Here is a 19699-nt window from a genome sequence, read left to right as displayed (position 1 = left end):
AGCATCCACACTCACAGAGAACACTTGGCCTTCGTGTTTTAAAATGACCCAACTTTTACTTTTTTTGGTGGGGTGGGGGCAGGGGGAAGAGTACCAGGGACCAACCTAGGGGCACTCAATCACTGAGCCATATCCCCAGTCCTATTTTGTATTTTTTTTAGAGACAGGGTCTCACTGAGTTGGCCCAGGCCAATATTTTCTGCTCCTTCTCTTATTTTGTCTCTGATCTGTATTTGTGGGCCTCTAGAAGCTGCTGTGTACCTGTTTGGCAGTGCAAGGCCTGGGTGAACTGGTTAATTGCAGGAGCAACTTTCAGCTATATATGGAGGAGAGCCCTTTGTCACTGTAATCAGATGGAGTGGGACCTTTTGACAAAGCAAATGAGGTCCATTTGGGATATCCTGACCTGTGTGAAAATTATTAGGCCCTTTCTCAAGAGATTTATCTATCACCTTTTTGGCCTTCTGCTTCTTCATGACTACCCTTGCTTCTTCCCTTTGGCCTTCTTTCCTTTGGGCATCTTGAGCAGTTAAAAAACAGACTTTTTATTCCTACAGTCTTATCACTCAAATGTTCATTCCTGGACATATAATGTAATCTTGCCTGTTTTGTTTTGATGGTATGTCTTTTTCGTGTCTTTTAATTCTCTTAAACTACAAGTGAACTGGACATGTTGGTGCACACCTGTAAACCCAGTAAATCAGGAGGCTGAGGCAGGTGGATTGCAAGTTTGAGGCCAGCCTCAGCAATTAAGCAATGCCCTAAGCAACTTAGTGAGACCTGTCTTAAAATAAAAAATAAAAAGCGTTGGAAATGTAGCTCAGTGGTAAAGTACCTCTGAGTTTAATGAAAATCTACAAGTGCGCTGGGGATGTGGCTAAAGCGGTGGCGCGCTCTCCTGGCATGCGTGAGGCCCGGGTTCGATCCTCAGCACCACATACAAACAAAGATGTTGTGTCCGCCGATAACTAAAAAATGAATATTGAAAATTCTCTGTCTCTCTCCTCTCTCACTCTCTCTTTAAAAAAAAAAAAAAAAAAAAGAAAATCTACAAGTGACAGAATCCAGGCCATTTAACCTATAAAATTCCCTGGAGTCTAGATTTCACTGATGCTTATTAATTCAATTCAGCAAGTTGCTCTACTCTTTGTTGTACCTGAATATTGACAACTGGATTTTGCAGCTCAGTCAGACTTAGATTTGATCCATGTGGCAATACCAGAGGTGATTTCTTTCTTCCTTTTTTTTTTTACCATGAGACAACTAATATGTAGTTACTTTTCTCTTTATGATATTAGCAGCTATTTTAAAACCAGATCTGTTAATTCATTGTGGTTGCAAAATGGTGATATTCTAATGTTATCAAATATTTTTCATATATTAATGGAATATTTTTCTAAAAAAGAATGTCTCATCCATTGTTTGGTTACAATTAGTATCTAGGTTACTTTTTGGTGCAGTTCATGTAAGAAACATAATGCTCAGATTTTTATCTGTTTGAGTTGGGCAATTTTATTAATGATGTGTGGCTTGATATAATGATACTCAAGAAAATGTGGTAAATATTTGAAAGAACTATCATGATTCCCTTATCTATTCTCTAGATCAAATGTCCCAGAATCTTTGATGATCTGTTTCTGGTTCAAAGCCTTTGTTATTTTGCTTAGATGTTATATTCTGAAATCTTTTTTTTTTTAATATATTTTTTTTTTAGTTTTAGGTGGACACAATGTCTTTATTTTATTTTTATGTGGTGCTGAGGATCAAACCCTGTGCCTCACACATACTAGTGCTCAACTGCTGAACTACAATCCAATATTCTGAAATCTTTATTATAGTTTTAATTTTCCATCTAACTTGCTTACTTAAATTAGGCAGCTCCATATAACTTGATATAAACTGATCTCCAAGACATAATGCTAAGAAACACACACACACACACACACACACAACACACAACACACACTGTACACTATGACTATACTTCATTCTACTAGTATAGGAGTGCATTAGATCTGTTACTTTCCTTGACCTATTTTTTCAAATTAGAACTCATAGGGCTGGGGTTGTGGCTCAGTGGTAGAGCGCTCACCTCGCATATGCAAGACCCCGGGTTCGATCCTCAGCACCACATAAAAATAAATGAATAAAATAAAGGTATTGTGTCCAACTACAACTAAAAAATAAATTAAAAAATCTTATAACCATTGGTTTATATTAATAATAGCAAAATGTGTTTGTAGCATAAATTGTGATCAAATTAATAATTTTCAACAGCATAACTTAGTGATTTTCATAACAAGGAAACCATATTGTTCAGTTTTAAAATCCCTGACTTACATGTTATCTTTGTACCTTGTATATGATTTGATTTAATTTTTTAGTTCAGAAAGCCCTCTTTGGCGATAGTTACATCTTATATACCATAAACATTTCAGACTTTGTTTTTGTTATTATTGTTGTTCAGAGGAAGAAGAGAAATCCTGATGGCCTAAAGAAAGATATTTCTTCTGCAGTCAGTATTACCCAGCATACAGTTGTAGTTTAATGTAAAATGCTTTTTATATGACTGTGGCTAAGTCTTAAAGCTTCTAAGGGTTTGAAAAGCTACTTATTGTTTGCCAATGTTTAGTCTTTTGATAAAGTCTTCTCTGAATCTATTCAGATTTTAATTCAAGTTAGCATTGAATTTTTGTCATGTAGTTATAAATTAGCAGTCTTTTCTTAATTGCTAAAAGCACATCTGGTAGTGATATTGAAACCATTGTTAAACAGTTACTGCCAATGACCCCAAAGTGACATCTAGTCAGGACTGATCTGTACAGGAATTGCTATGTTAATGTGACAAATTGTAAACATGAATGTTTTTCTTAACATTAATGAATTGATGAGTTTTAGGTTTTATTGCTTTAATACATTTTGTACCCATTTATAATATAGTATTTATTTTTGGCTCCTCAACATTCAAAATTAAAGATAAGATAAATGTCTTCACCAAAGTAGTATATATGATTGAGAATAATATTTTATGTGTTCTATGCTTAGCATAGAAGCCTATATGTCAGATAAGGGAATGAGATACAATATTAATATGTTGCAATGTTAATTAATGTATGACATACTTAATTTAAAAAAAATGTAGATGGACACAATACCTTAATTTTATTTAGTTATTTATTTTTATGTGGTGCTGAGGATCCAACACTGGCTAGGCAAATGCTCTACACTGAGCTATAACCCCAGCCCAAACATACTTGATTTTGTTGTCAAACATTTGCTTATGTGCATTACCAACTCTAACCCTTTGTAAATAATGCTGTATGTAAAAGATCATACAGTAGTTTATAGTTTGCTTAATCCTGTAGTGAAAAGTAAAAATTTGCCAGCACAGTGGCATGCACCTATAATCCCAGTGGCTTGGGAGGCTGAGGCAGGAAAATTGCAAGTTCAAAGCCAGCCTCAGCAAAGGCAAGGTGCTAAGCAACTAAATGAGACCCTGTCTCTCAATAAAATACAAAAAATAAAGCTGGGAATGTTGCTCAGTACATGTTGGTCAGATACCTCTGACTGAGTTCAATCCCCGGTACAAAAAAAAAAGTAAAAATCTGTTGCTTCAGACCTATTAAAATTTGAGTTTCCATGGTATGTAATTTCATTTTTCTGTGTCATCATTTGTTTTTAAAGGCCTGATAACTATTCACAGTCATGAAATATCAAGTCTGTTTTCTTTTAGGATTGAGGAAATTACATAGAAGTGAGAAGAGTAAAGTCAGTCCCTTTTTTCAAAAACTTGGTATTTAAGAACCTGTAGGCTACTATGTATATGACATTGCATCATGTTATTAAGACCTTTTGGATTCTTTTATGGTGTTTTTAAATTTTGATAGCTTTCAGTTATTTAAGAAACTAGACAATTCTTTAAAAAAAAAAAGGAGTCTAAACAAAAGTTACATGAACATTGCTTCAACTGAGTTATAAATGGTATGTTACAAGAAAGAAATTTTTAAAATTTTAAGTCAGGCTTATTTGTAACATAAAAAAAAACCTCATTATAGAAAGAGTGGTAACATAAATTTCTCCAAAAATAAGATGAGACATATATGTGAAAATTAATGAGCATTAAAGATGGGAGTATATGCACATTGCTTAAATATAGTAACATTCTTTAAATTTCTAATTTTAGGTGATGGAATATGAGAATAGGATCCGAGCCTACTCCACACCAGACAAAATCTTCCGATACTTTGCCACCTTGAAAGTAATCAATGAGCCTGGTGAAGTAGAAGTGTTTATGACTCCACAAGATTTTGTGCGATCCATAACACCCAATGAAAAACAACCAGAACGTAGGTGCTAAAGTGAAAAATCAGATTGTGGTACTTATTTTGTTATAGGCTATTTTACATCTGTGGTGCATAAATTTTATAGGTCCGTGACATTATTACATTCACTGTGTAATTATTGCATGTCAGGTGTTGTACTGGACTTTAGTAGTACAAAAGAGGGGAGCCTGCAGTTCAGTGTGGCAAGGAGTAGGGGCTAAGGAGACTGTGCCTCTCTGTCTCATTCATTACCTATAATGAGAATGTCCCCAAGGTCAATGCAATATACATGTAACTGCTATTGATTTATTTTTTTAGCAAGGGAGATAAACATAGTATTAGGTGATTTCAGGAATTTGTAGAAGAATATTATGAAGATGTCCTGTGGCAGTGGAAAGAAGAACCACTTAGCTCATTGTGGAAATTTGGAGGATGCTCTTTAGAGAAATTTTGTAGGTTTGAATAAAAGACAAGTAAAGAATAAGGGGAAAGGGGGTCGGGTTGTGGCTCAGTGATAGAACTCTTGCCAAGCACTGGGTTCTCACTGGTAGAACTCTTGTGAGGCACTGGGTTCAATCCTCAGCATCACATAAAAATGAATAAATAAAGGTATCGTATCCATCTGCAACTAAAAATTTTAAAAAAGAGAATGGCTTATTTAGAGAAAACAATCTGAACAAACAAGGTGTGTGGAAAGAAATAGCTTCAAGTTAAATATAATAATTTAAGAATGTATCTGGGAGATACTTTAGGAAAAAGGATCAAGTAGGGAGCGCCAAGATACAGACTTTCTGTTGAAGCAACCATTAAGCTGGAAAAGAGATAAGAATCAACTTTTTAAAAATTCTGCCAACTAATTAGGTCATAACCAGGGGAGAACTCACTGAGGAAAGAGCCTACTAAATTTGAGTGACAAAGCTTTGTGGCAATTTTGCCTCCCATCCCTGTTTCCCAGTTCAGCAGCAGCCATAGGAACAGCAGCTATGTTCCTAGTGTGGCTTAACATTTGGGAGGGAGGGAGGTGAGCAAAAAAAGTTTTGAGTGTACATTTGACACTTGTCCAGAAGTTCACTGAGCTACTAACTAGCACAAAAGCTTGTCCTTTCTTTCATCCATCCAGGACTTAAGTGGCTTCCTCTGTGTCATCTACCAAAAAAAAAAAAAAAAAAAATTAAAGATATGCAGTATACTGCCCATTGCCACCCAGGCCAAGCAACATACAGACTAAACAACCTGGGAAGGATGACCTTTTGAAGGGTCATCACATACACTGAAGAATCTGGAGTACAGCATGTATGCTGTGGGACAGAAGTGATTGAAAAAGATTTAAGTGGGCTTGTGTCTTTTACTGATCTTTGGACTCAATGCAAAGAAGAGGTAAAATTCAAGTCAAGAGTTGTAGGTAGCTTGACTAAATGTTAAACCTAAGCTAAGAGCCAATCTGCAAATACTGGCTGAAATTTTGTTTTGTTTTCCATTCTTTTTGGCTCCAGCATTGAGAAATCTTTATGAGGTCACCTGCTTACTGCTTAGATAACAGATCAGAAACTGCAGAATACTGTCTTTCTAAGAATACTTTGGAAAAGTCACTATAAAGACTTCATGATTGAAGTGAAAGAATGGAGGTCATTTGTATCATAGAATTTCCCATAGTCTGGATTTTACTGATTGTATCCTTATGATGTTGTTGAATATTTCCTCTGCCCTTTGTATTTCACTCAGGTAGAAAGCACCTGAAAAGGAAGCTACCAAAATGAAAAATCTTCGGATGTTGACACTAGAAGAAAGTATTTTATTATTCTTTGTATGCTTCTTCTTTTTTTTTTTTTTTCCTAACAGACTTCACATTTATTAATTCTGCAAGTGTTGCCAGGCACAGTGGCGAATGACTGTAATTCCAGTGGCTTGGGAGGCTGAGGCAGGAGGATTGTGAGTTCAAAGACAGCCTTAGCAAAAGCGAGGTGTTAAGCAACTCAGTGAGACCCTGTTTCTAAATAAAATACAAAATAGGGCCAGGGATGTGGCTCAATGGTTGAGTGCTCCCAATTTTAATCCACAGTACCTCATCTCAAAAAATGTATAAACATTTTTTTAAATAAAATAAATAATTCTACAAGTGTTGGTTGATTGAATCTGCTATGGATTCAGGGATGCAGTAATTAATTCCTGCTGTCATAGAGTAACCAGTCTTTTAAAATAAACATTAAACTTTAGGCTTATATTCCTTTAAATTTGATTCAGGACCTTGTTTTGTGAAATATGGAAGAGAGTAAAGTAGAGAGAAGAGGATTGGAAGATATTTCCTGATTTTTATGATAGTAAAATATTTTTGTTCCTATAAAAATAAACTGTTCAGGTAAAATCTCATTTGTATCAGTAACTTTTAAAGATGAGTGTATTTTGTTTCTGTTGAGACAATGAAAATGAAAGAAGACTTTTTAAGACAGTCCACTAAAGTTAATTTATTGTTTGAGGAATATTATTTTTATCCTTTTAGAAATCATTGTGTATTATGATGGCTTTCATATATTTTGACATTTAGGGGTTTTGTTTGTTTTTGTGGTATTAGCAATTAACCAGGCCTGTGCTTGGCAAGTTCTCTACACTAAACTACACCCCCCATCCCATTTTGTAATTGTTGAAAGACCTATTATTACATAAGCAAAATAGTTGCTAAGTATCCAAGATGCCAAGTACATTTTTCTTTTACATAAAAAGTCAGAATAATAATTATAGTCATGAGGAGAAATTCTAATATATTAAAATGAAATTCAATGAGAAATTGACTTCCTTTTCATTTGCCTATGAACTGGAATTCCCACAAATGTTGATGCAGCAGAAGTAAAGTATATTATTCTTATGAGTTGAAATAAAGAATAGTGAGTCTGTAAGTTTTTTTATAGTTTGAATTTCTGTCAGATGGCTGGACTGTAGCCAGCAGCACCTATTTCAACTTTGTTTTGTCATGACTTCGTACATCCCGTATCCTAGGATACCCATGAGATCTAAATTTGTAAGTTTTAGTTTTAGAACTGTTCAAAAATAATCATGAAGCATAGACTATATGAAGCCCTAAAATTAAGCTGTTTTGAAATGAGTAGAGAGCTGATGAATTTCAGAGTGAAATGTTGAATAAAAATACTCATGTACTGAATATTAAAAAAGAATTGAGTAGCCATAGTTAAATAGGAAGCTCATTAAAAGAGAAAAAATTTTTCTCTGTGACTTGAGCACATCTTATTTCCCTTTCTGTAAAGTCTGTGTCATCACCATTCCTTAGTGTAGTGAATTGGGTAGTTGCTTGAGGCGCTAGGCTTTGAGTGGCTCTATCTGTTGTTGTAACCAGTTCTGCATAGGCAGGCAATGATTTTGGTAACCTGGGGCATGCGGAGAAATTTAATTGTTTCATAAAGAAAACTTGAGCTTTGGTCAGAGCAAAGCATACCCTATTATAAAGAGGATCCTTGTTTTCTCTTCCCTCATCTCCAACTGATGGACCCTATGCATCATCTACATGAGAGATGAAAAAGAGGAACACAGATCTTACTGTGATTTAGTTAATCCTGGACCCTGTAGTCTCCTGAGGATGACCCTTAATGCTTTTAATGATATTCTCACCTAGAGCACTTTTAGTTAGTGACACATTATTTTACACTGGTTACATAGTACAATAAATATATTTTAAAAACATTTTTGCAATAATATTTTCTCCACTTATCTACTGTGTGTTGTACTTTGGTTTTTATTCCCCTATAGTATTTACTTTCCCTGCAGTAGAAGTTGACAAACTACTGTTTCTATATGATTCCTGTTTCTATATGACCCATGAGCAGAGAATGGTTGGAACATTTTTAAATGTATCACAAGAATATTTTGTGACACCTGAAAATTATATGAAACTTAAATTTCAATGTTTGCAAGAAATTTTACAAACATAGCCATGTTTATTCATTTATGTATGCCAGCTTTTGAGCTATAATAACTGAGTTCAGTAATTGCAGCAGAGACCAAATGTGGCCTATAAACCTGAAGTATTTACTTTTTACCCTTCTTGCATTCTGTCCTTTTGCAGAAGAACTTTGCTGACTTCTGGAGTAGAGAATTATATGAGTTAACAGTGAGCTGTATTTACATGGAATATGAGTCATGGTATTCTTTTTCCAAAAATTAATGTGTTTTGTCATCTTTTAAAAATTTTTTTAATTAGATTATTTATTTATTTTAATTTGCTATACATGATGGCAGAATGCAATTCATTTCATATTACACATATAGAGCACAATTGTACAGTCACTGATTGTACACAAAAGTATTTTCACACCATTTGTGTCTTATACATATACTTAGGGTAATGATGTCTAACTCATTCCACCATCATTCCTACCCCCTTGCCCCCTCTCTTCCCTTCCCTCCCCTTTACCTTATCTAAAGTTCCTCCATTCCTCCCATGCTGTCCACCGCCCCCCCCCCCCCCCCCCCCCCCCCCGCATCGCCATTATGAGTCAGCATTTTATTTGGGGAGATTGGCTTACTTCACTTAGCGTTATATTCTCCAACTTCATCCATTTGCCTGAAAATGCCATGATTTTATTCTTTTTTAATGCTGAATAATGTGCCATTGTGTATATATACTAAAGTTTCCTTATCCATTCATCTACTGAAGAGCATCTGGGTTGGTTCCGAAATTTAGCTGTTGTGAATTGTGCTGCTATAAACATTGATGTGGTTGTGTCCCTGTAGTATGCTGTTTTTAAGTCCTTTGGGTATAAACCAAGGAGTGGGATAGCTGGTGGTTTCATTCTAAGTTTTTCAAGCAATCTCCTTACTGCTTTCCATATTGGCTGTACCAATTTGCAGTCCCACCAGCAATGTATGAGTGTACCTTTCTCTCCACAGCCTGGCCAATGCTTATTGTTGTTTGTATTCTTTTTTTTTTTTTTTTTGTATTCTTGATAGCTGCCATTCTGACTGGAGTGAGATGATATCTTACAGTAGTTTTGATTTGCATTTTTCTAATTGCTAGAGATGTTGAACATTTTTTCATATGTTTATTGATTGATTGTATATCATCTTCTGAGAAGTGTCTGTTCAGTTCCTTGTCCCATTTATTGATTGGGTTATTTGGGTTTTTTTGGTGTTAAGGTTTTTGAGTGCTTTATATATCCTAGAGATTAGTGCTGTATCTGATGTGTGAGGGGTAAAAATTTGCTCCCATTCTGTAGGCTCTCTGTTCATCTCACTGATTTTTTTTTTTTGCAAAGAAGAAGCTTTTAGTTTGCATCTATCCCACCTACTGATTCTTGGTTTTAATTGTGTCATGTCATCCTGAGCAGAACAAAGGTTCTGAAGGCTAAATACATTGAAAACAGTGCTAACTTGTCAGGCACTGTGACACATCTGTAATCCCAACTACTCAGGAGGCTGAAGCAGGAGGATATTGAATTCCAGGCCAGCCTGGGCAATTTAGTGAGCCCTGTTTCAAAATTTTAAAAAGGGGGTAGGGGGTAGCTCAGTGGTAGAGCACCCCTGGGGAAACCCCAGTACTGCAAAAATAAAATAAACAAAAAATAGTGCTGATTTTTTTTTTTTTTTTTTTTTTTTACGGCACCAGACACCAGCTGATATGCTCTTAGAGAACAGAAAACATTTTCTCAAAAGACCAGACAGTAAATATTTAAGGCTTGACAGGCCAAGAGGCAAAATGGTAAACACACCTTAGCTATTGAACTATAAAGAAGAAAGGAAAAAAGAAAATGTAGATTGCCTGGATTTGACCTAAGGACTATAGTTTTCAACTCCTGTTCTGTATACTTGCAAGGAGAATTGAATGAAGTAATAATGTGCGTCAAGTACAGTATCTAAAACAAAGCAAATGCTCAGTAAATGTTATCCACCTTCTATCACTGTTGTATTTGCATTACACTGATGATGCAAATGACTTCAATGCATTTGATGAACATGATTTTAGGGGGGAAAATCATGTAAGCTGAAGTCAAACAGAAAGGTCACACTTAATTATTTCTAATATACTATAGAAATAACTGACCAGTCATCAAAGTTTTATCCAAAGAAAAGCACTAGGCTTAGATATCTGATAGCCATTGTAGTCTGGATTCATCAACCATCATAATTTTCATGACCTTTATATACCAAATCAGAGTACTAAACTTCACTCAAAAATTAAATATACATGAGATGTTGTTGAAATCTGAAACTGAGCCATCTTTGATTATATGAAGATTAACACTTGTAAAGGATAAGAAATGAATGGTTATAGACTGCAAAATTTATAGAAAATAAGTTAAAATTTTTACATAAGTACAAACATGTTTTAACACTTAAGTGTAAGATGATTCCCTTATTCTTCTGGATATTTTCTTACAATTTGATACATTATAATTTAATTGTATAGAATATGTTACATAACAGATTTTTTAAAAAATTTTTATTGTTGGTTGTTCAAAACATTACATAGTTCTTGACATATTTCACACTTTGATTCAAGTGGGTTATGAACTCCCATTTTTACCCCGTATACAGATTGCAGCATCACATCGGTTACACATCCACTGTTTTACATATTGCTATACTAGTGTCATGAAAACATAACAGATATTTTACATGAGCCACAGAAAAGGGGCCTCATCTAATTATGGAATGCCTGGGGGTTTATCAGTCATTAATTATACACTCTGAATTCATTGAACATCTATTTACTATAGCTGTAGTTAACAGTTTTCTATAACATCTTGAATAAATTTGAAATGATTAAATTTGCTGAATGTGTCTGGAAAGACCTCTTTCTGCCATGAGTTGCCTCAGTGTAGATTAGATTGACATTTAGGTAGAAGTGGCGTGTTCACTGATTTAAGTTGCTGTGTTATCTCCTCATTGAAATGGTTTATTTTAATTACTAGGATAGCTTGTATCATTTTAACCATTTTTAAGTGTATGGGTAAATAGTATTAACTAAAAGTATATACTTTTTGAACAGTACCCCCGCCCCCCCATTTTTTTGCTTCCTCTCTCCCTTTGCTGTGTAACAAATAACCACAAAATGACAGTGGCATAAAAGCATTATTTGGCTCATGAATCTGCACGTCAAAAACTGCTCTTTTCTATCTCAGCTGGCTTTGCTCTGTAGAAGCCTAGGGATTCAGTCTAGGCTAGGGTAGCTTTGCTTTATGGTTTCGTTAGCAGATATGTCAGGTTTGTATGTTTTATCATTTATCTGCTTTTATCATTTTTTTTTTTTTTTAAGACCACAAGTCTAACTAGGATCTGTCCTCATAGTGGTGAAAGAGGTGCAAGAAAGCAAGCCATTTTAAGGGTGCTTGTATCCTAACTGCTAACATCTCATTGGCCATAGCAAGTCACATAACAGCCTATAGTCCGTTTTTTTTTTTTTCCCCCATGGAGGTTAATGGAAAGGAAGTGAATATTCAAAGATAATAGTTGAATCTACTATGCCTGTTTTCCCTATGATAAACCATACAGTAATGAGTCTTCTATTTGTCTCTTCTTGTATACTTGGAAAGTTGTTTTCAAGATATACCCGGAAATGTATTTGCTGGCCTATAGGGAACTTTCCTTTTCACATTTGCCAGATATTGCCAATTTTTTTTTTTTTAAAGAGAGAATTTTAATATTTATTTTTTAGTTTTCGGCGGACACAACATCTTTGTTTGTATGTGGTGCTGAGGATCGAACCCGGGCCGCACGCATGCCAGGCAAGCACGCTACCGCTTGAGCCTCATCCCCACAATAATTTGTGTTCTTTCCAAGAGTTTCCTCCTGTGCATTCCTGTCAGAACTTGATAGTATCAGACTTAAATGTTTAGCAGACTGATGGGAGTAAATTATTGTATTTTTGTGGTTTTATTTCACATTTTACTATTATTTCTTGGTTCTAATATACTATAAAATAACTGACCAGTCATCAAAGTTTTATCTAAAGAAAAGCACTAGACTTAGATAACTGATAGCCATTGTAGTCTGGATTCATCAACCATCATAATTTTCATGACCTTTGTCATAAAAGCAAGTGGGGCTTATCATTTCTGCATGTTATTGACCACTCACATTATCATTTCCATGAATTGCTTGTTTGTATTCTCTTCTTTTTGATTAGTAAAAATACTTTATATATTCTTTACTGGAATCTGTTATATGCATTGCAGATATATTTTATTCTGGGGCTTTTTATTTTGTTTATGATAATTTTTAATTACAAAAGTTGTCAGTATTAATACTTTCAAGTATCCATCTTTTCCTTGATGGTTTATACTATCTCTTTTTAACTGCTCTATTGAGTTATGATTAACATAAAATAAACATCACATATTTACAAAGTGTTTGATGAGTTTTTATATATTAGTCACATATACATACTAGTGAAACCATCACCACAATCAATATAATGAACATTTTCCCTATTTGTAAATGGGAATAAGTACCGTATGATCTTCTTCTTCATTCCCATTTGCAGTTCTTCTTTTCCTGTCTTTCCTGCTCTCCAAGTCTCAGGCATCCACTTCTGCGTTCTCCCTTGTATAGCTTTACTGAGTGTCAGTTTTCTTCTCTATGAATTGTTGAGAGAAGACTGTAAATTTCTGACTTAAATTGTGAATTTGTGTACATATCCTTTTGATTCCGTCAGTTTTTTTGGTTCATGTATTTTAAAACTTTCTTATTAGGTGCATCTTATTTAGAATTACTACATTGTTTGGTAAATCTCACATGCTAGACAAGTGCTCTACCACTGAGCTACATCCCAGCCCTTTTAAAATTTTATTTTGAGACAGTTTGCCCAGGCTGGCCCCAAACATCCAGTCCTCCTGCCTTAGCCACCCAAGAAGCTGAGATTACAGGGATGTGCTATCATACCCATCTCTTTTAACATCTTTTTAAAAATAGCTGTTAAAAAAACTTAAAATACACTTATATTTGTTATTAATATTATGTTTCTGATGGACAGTGCTGCTCTAGTTAGTAAGCATTATTAGCCTTTATGATGAACCACGTTTTACTCATGAGACATCTGATTCTAGCCTAATACTTATTTATTTTTAAAGTATCTAGGAAGTTTCATTGCCTGGAAATCTGTTAAGAGTTTCTCTTTCTTTTGGCAAGGGGTAGAGTGGGGTAGTACTGAGATTTAGCCCAGGGATGCTCTACCACCGAGCTACATTTCCAGCCCTTTTAAGTTTTATTTCAAGACAGGTTTTACTGCGTAGGGCCTCACTAAGTTGCTGAGGCTGGCCTCAAACTCATGATCCTCCTGCCTTAGCCTCCTGAGCCACTGATATTACAGGCATGCACCATCATGCCTGGCTCACAGAGTTATCCTCACTATTCTAAGATTTCACAAGCATACACTGAATGTAGATAGGTTTTTGTTCATCCTGTTTAGAACCCTTGGTAAAGTATTAGTTTGTGTCTCTCCAGTTTTAAGAGAGTTTCTGCTAATATTTTTTGGATATTTTTTCTGTTTGTAGGTCTGTAGGATATGACTTTGTCATACATTTTCTGCTTTCCATCCTGCTATCTTTTTGTCAGTAGTCTGGGAAGTTACCTTATCTTCTCTTTTGACAGTATATTGAAAAATAGGGGGAGATAGGCAGAATTTTAATTGTCTATAACTCTTTCTTGTTTGTTTTATAACAGAAGCTTATTCTATCTTTTTGACTAATATTTTCTTGAATATTTGTGAAGTTTTGAATTAGAATTGTTTTAAAATTTCTTTCTGTTTCTTAAATTATCTGTTTCTTTTATAATCAGTGATTCATTTTGTTCAGGGCAAGCTTCTAGAAGATGAAGCACATTTCCTGTAAGGAGAATGTGTAACAAAATTTGTGGAAGTAGAAATGCAAAAATTTTCTGGGAGCAGTGGTAATTGGTTATAACACTGTGGACAGTATATTCCTGTCTAAACTAGCATGAATATGGTAAGACATGAAAGAAAAGGATTGAGTAATTATACAAAAAAATATAGTTGGGAACCTATTGCTTTCAGAACTCCTACAAAGTACCCTTTTTTGAACTAATTTTATGCTCCCTTATAATGTTAATTATCATACCCATATATCTTTCTCACAATTGAAACTCTTCAAAGAAGGAATTGTATGTTATTCATACATTCTTTTTAGTATCTATTGATCAAGTATTGTATCAAGTATGGGGAATAAAACATTATGCAGAGACAAAAACATCCCTGTCAATCAAACACAATGTATGTACTTATGTCTTTCACAGTGCTCAGAATTCAAACCTAGGTATTCTCTATTCCCCCTGACTCCCTATATTAAGATGATATATTAAGATGGTGTGTTGAGCTTTGTTGCAAAAGTTCTTTTAGTATTGAACTCTTTTCTTTAAATTGATACAAAAATAATATTATGCATTCTGTTTAAATATTGTCCTTCACCTTAATTATAGGCAATATATTAGAAAGAGCACCCCCGCCCCAGGAGGAGTCAGGAGTCCTAATTTGACTCTATTGTTAAATAAGTTTGCACATGCAGCTTGTACCCTGTCAATCTCACTTTTCTGATATGTAAAATAAAAGGTTGGTATCTTTTAGGACTTAAAAACTTTGAATCTGAAAGTGGGACAGAATATTCATTCTCATGGCCTTTGAATAAATGTTGTAGCTAAACTGTCTACTACATTTAATTGAGTACCTGGAAACAAAACTGAGATTTGTTCTTTTATATGTTTCAGTTGAGTTAGAATCAGTAGCTCATTTTTTTTCTCTTTTTCAGACTTGGGCCTGGATCAGTATATAATAAAACGCTTTGATGGAAAGGTGAGCAAATTGTGACACTTTGATGTGTATCCTGTTGTTTACTAAGAAGACTTTCAAGTTCCTCTAGAATCATGTGTGAGAGATCCCTGAATACCTGGTTATTTTACAGAAAGCATGTTTAAGTTAGCAGGTCTGTGTCTTCAAATGCTTCTACAGAAAGAATCAAACAGAAGGTTCTGTTATATTTTTCTGTGTGAGGTGATCTTCACAGGTTGTCTACTCTTATTAAGAGCAATTCAGTGTTTGTTAACTTTTGAATGTTAGCTCAGTAGTCATTATAAGCATTAATAAGCAACTGTACAGAATGGTATTCATACAGTGATGAAATCACTTAATGATGCATTTCTCAGATCATAGTTTCATCATTAATTTATGTACAAGTGTATGTATGTGACAATGGAGAAACAATCTGGATTACATAATAGCTGCTGCCTGTGAGCAAGGGAGGAAGCTGATACACTGGAGATGGGGTTGCCAGCATCTGGAAGATCAGAAGTCAGGTTCTGAGAGCTCCAGTGCTTCAGCAGTCTTCCATAGCCATTCAGCTTCTCTGGTTTCCTCTCCTCACTCTCAGTCCATCCCTACCCACCACTGCAAAAGTTTTCTTCCAGGAGGGCCCCTTCCTAATCCCTTTTTGCTCCACAGACATCCATTCATCCTGGCATTCACTGGGTACCAACCAAAATATACTAGACAGAATGTCTGTCTGAGATGCAGAGCTAGGACATAGGCCAGCCATCTTCTAATTGGAGTGCTATACCCCTGAGAATGCAGGAAGACTTTTTAGGAACTAGTGAGCAAAAACAGTTTCAAAAGGAATTCATTTCCAGACCCTCCACTTGGATGGGTTAGAGTTGGAGTGCAGTTATAAGGAGGTCAGAGTCATACATGTGACTTCAGGTATGTTCCTTCTGCTGGGGTGAAACAGTCTCTGGGACTTGGGGGCAAGAAGGATGGGCATCAAAAAAAAAAAAAAAATGCCATTATTAGCCAGGCACATGATGCATGCCTATAATCTCAGCTACTCTGGAAGCTGGAGGTAGGGCAGGGGCTTGCAAGTTCAATGCTAGCCTTGGCAATTTCACAAGACCTTGTCTTGAAATAAAAAATAAATACATAAAAAGGATTGGGGTATAGCTTAGTGATAGAGTGCCCCTGGTTTTAATCCCCGATAGACACATAAATATTTAGCCCCCCAATGTTACATTTGTATGTGTATTTCTAATTTGACCTTCCTTAACCTTTATGATAGTATATAACAGTTAGTCTAGCTATAAAATTGTGTAGGTCCTTATAGTGTTTTTCTAATAATTATGAAGAATATTCTAGATTTGCATGTTTGCTTATATTTACTTTCAATTTTTTATTTTATATCTGAATAAATTATATTTGACATCATTCTTAGGTTTAGAAAATAAAAGATTTAATTTTATTATCTCATGAAGTGGTCAAACATGTTTTTCCCTTTCAGGATAAATTTCCCCAAGAGAAAAAGAAAACACTGCCCAGTGTCATAAAAAAAAGTAAAATGTCGCTTTTAATAAGGTGGAAGAAAGAATTTGAGAAAAAAAGAAGAGCCGGGAGTGGCTTTACAAATCGTAAAAGGAAAGAATTGAGAAGGAAAATCATGAAATGGATGGAAAAGGCAGGATCACAAAAGAGGGTCTAGATGAGTGGAGTCAATCTTAGTAAAAACTAATTTTGCAGGGATGTGCCAGTTATTTTATCTTTAATGTAAAACTCTGTACCTTGGTAGGGAAGCATAGATGTTTACCTCTTTTTCACAAGTGCAAAGAATAAGTGGCTATTAAGATATGAGAAATTTTAGCTAAGGCTACCTAACTGAAAAGTGTCTTTCCCATTGAGTTGGCACAGTGCCTAAATACCTCCATCTGTGGTATCTTCTTTTTATCCTGTTTTGTTGTTCCATTGTCCCAGATATGGGACATCTATAAAAACATAAATGTAGTATAAAATTATGACATAGTTATAATTTAATAATTATAATATTCATTAAAATACACATAAGCTCTGGATTATGATTTCCAACCTATTTTAATATATCTTTGTCAGCTTCATTGTAATATTCACAGAATTGAAAACTTAGGACTTAATGAGTTAAAGTCATATATTCTTAAAGAATGATCAAAAAGAAAGGGCACTGAACTAGATACTAGGAGACCTAAGGACAGCCACATCTTTTCTTTGATTCTTGGTCCTTCTACTTTGTGTCCCGTAAAGTACCATATTCATGTGAGAGGTTACTGCAGACGCTGATGTCAGGATCTAATTTCAGAGTCTCCAGCAGGTCACGTCCCTGTTTTCCCTGTCTTTGTGTCCCTCGGAGTTCAGCATAGGCCTGGCTATTGGAGGCTACCAATAAATGGTGGTTAACTTGTAAAAAATCAACTAGTCTATCATGTTGCTTGGACGCATGACTCATTAAGTCAATAATATAACAAAGTCAATTTAACAAATAACTATTTTAGCCACTGAAGGAATCCAGAGTAGCATGAGAATTTTTTATTCTTTGATTTTTATTCTTTTATTTTTATACATGTATAAACCTGAATATATGTAAAGAAGTTGAATGTGTACAAGTTAAACAGCAGATTGATAGGCTGTTAGGGGAATTTTCATTCCTGGAAATTTCCCAAATATAAAATCTTTAATGATAACTCATGTTTTATATGTGTTCATATATATATATTTGTAGTTGAGCACAGTACCTTTATTTATTTATTTTTATGTGGTGCTGAGAATTGAACTCATGTGCTAGGCGAGCGTCCTACCGCTGAGCCACAACCCCAGCCCCTCATGTGTTCTTTAATTTTTTCCTGTGGGCCCAGTAACCACTTAATTCACTTGATGTTAAAAATTTGCAGCTTTTGGCGTGACTGATGAGCTTCATGTTTTTTCAAAAGTAGAGTTTTTCAAACTCTACTTTTCTTACCATTAGCATTTTATAATTTCCACTTTTTAAAATAAAATTGCAAAGATAAAATGTAATAAAGCATTAAAATTATTTGAGTACTACCTTGCTGTGGAAACAAAATGGTAGTGCTTCTGCATTTGGAAGGCAGACTTTACAGGTTCTAGTTGAAAATGTTTATTTGTTCACTAAAGCATACAATTTTAAAATTAGAATAAAACAGGCAAGATTTAGGAATATCAGTTTGAAAGTATGATTTGTATGAAAGACAGGCATTGAAAGTTGTCCTTATAGTACCAGAATAACAGGTTCTGAATGAAAAGAGAGAATTGGGAGACTCACATTTGGAGGTGTAGAATTCAGCCAGTGACCCTAATCCAGCTCACTCATTGCCTAGCAGTTGGTGAACAATCCAGAGTTCCCATTCAACCACCATATGATATGTATGTTGAATCTCTTGCCAGGTTATTCATTAAATTCATTTATTAATTTTTATTAATTTCCACCAAACACGTTCTTTTTTTTTTAATGCCTTTATTTTATTTGCTTATTTTTATGTGGTGCTGAGGATGGAGCCCAGTGCCTCACGCATGCTAGGCAAGCCACTGATCTAGAGCCCCAGCCCCTCCACCAAACACGTTTTGAGGCAGTGTTTTAGAGTAAATGGTAGGCTTCTTGAATGGATTTTTACTGAATGTACTTATGATTTATGTCTTTACAAATTATTTTTTATTTCATATGAAATTTAAGAAAGTAGTTTCTATCCAATTTTGAAGTATATAATGATAAGTACAAAATTGATTTAGCATTTGATCAGTTTTAAAAGTTTTTCCAGGGCTTTTGTTATGTATGAAGTCCTTTACTGGATGGTTATGATTAAGGTCAACACTTGAATTCAGCTATTGATCATGACCTTTTTTGTTCTCTCCATTAGAAAATATTAATGTCTGTGTGTGTGTGTGCGTGCGTGCGTGCGTGCGCGCGCGTGCGTGCGTGTGTGTGTGTGTGTGTGTGTGTGTGGTGCTGGGGATTGAACCCAGGGCCTTGTGCATGCAAGGCAAACACTGTACCAACTGAGCTACATTCCAAGTCCCAGAAAATATTAATTCTTAAATAGCACTTTCTAGAGTATATGCATCCTACAACAAGTTCTTCCTGAAAATGCCAGGTTTATGTAGTAATTATAGTAAATTTTGTGCATTGTGGCCAGAAACATAGTTAGAAAGCTAAATGCTTTGGAGGAATTTCCTTTTAGACTTATTTTGATTTTGAAATGAGCAAATGTGTTTCCCTTCTTCTCCTTCTATGAAACTTAGATGAGAATCTTCCAGAGCTCATTACTATCTTATGTTAATGAACACTAATTCTTTACTCTCAGGATACTAGCAATTTTCTTTGTAAAAAAAGAAAGACCTACATTGTCACTGGCAATTAAATCATCTATTGCATTTTAGAACTTTCTAACATAGGCCTTGTCTGAAGAATAACAGCTATAGGTATCATTGTTTTTAAGAATATGTTTTGATACCTAATGGTACTGGTTTTTTTTTTTTTTAAATATTTAGACTAGGTTTAAACATTTTTAAAACTTCAAAGCTTGAGAGAGTCTAGATTTTTTTTCTTAGGACATATTTGAAA

The 19699-nt window shown here is 34.8% G+C and overlaps 1 protein-coding gene across 2 annotated transcripts in view; it reads left to right on the top strand.

The window, feature by feature from the left end:
* The window catches only part of Micu1 (mitochondrial calcium uptake 1), a 197754-nt gene that overhangs the window by 59682 nt on the left and 118373 nt on the right, over positions 1-19699 (top strand). For both annotated transcript variants that reach the window (XM_076834763.1, XM_076834764.1), the window contains exons 4-5: positions 4184-4346; positions 15086-15129. In XM_076834763.1, the coding sequence (XP_076690878.1) occupies positions 4184-4346; positions 15086-15129 (207 nt within the window). The remainder of the gene's footprint in view (positions 1-4183; positions 4347-15085; positions 15130-19699) is intronic.

The sequence above is a fragment of the Callospermophilus lateralis genome, chromosome 15 (assembly GCF_048772815.1).
Source record: "Callospermophilus lateralis isolate mCalLat2 chromosome 15, mCalLat2.hap1, whole genome shotgun sequence".
Lineage (NCBI taxonomy): Eukaryota > Metazoa > Chordata > Mammalia > Rodentia > Sciuridae > Callospermophilus > Callospermophilus lateralis.
The sequence above is the reverse complement of the archived record's forward strand: the minus strand, read 5'-3'. Positions and strand labels throughout refer to the sequence as shown.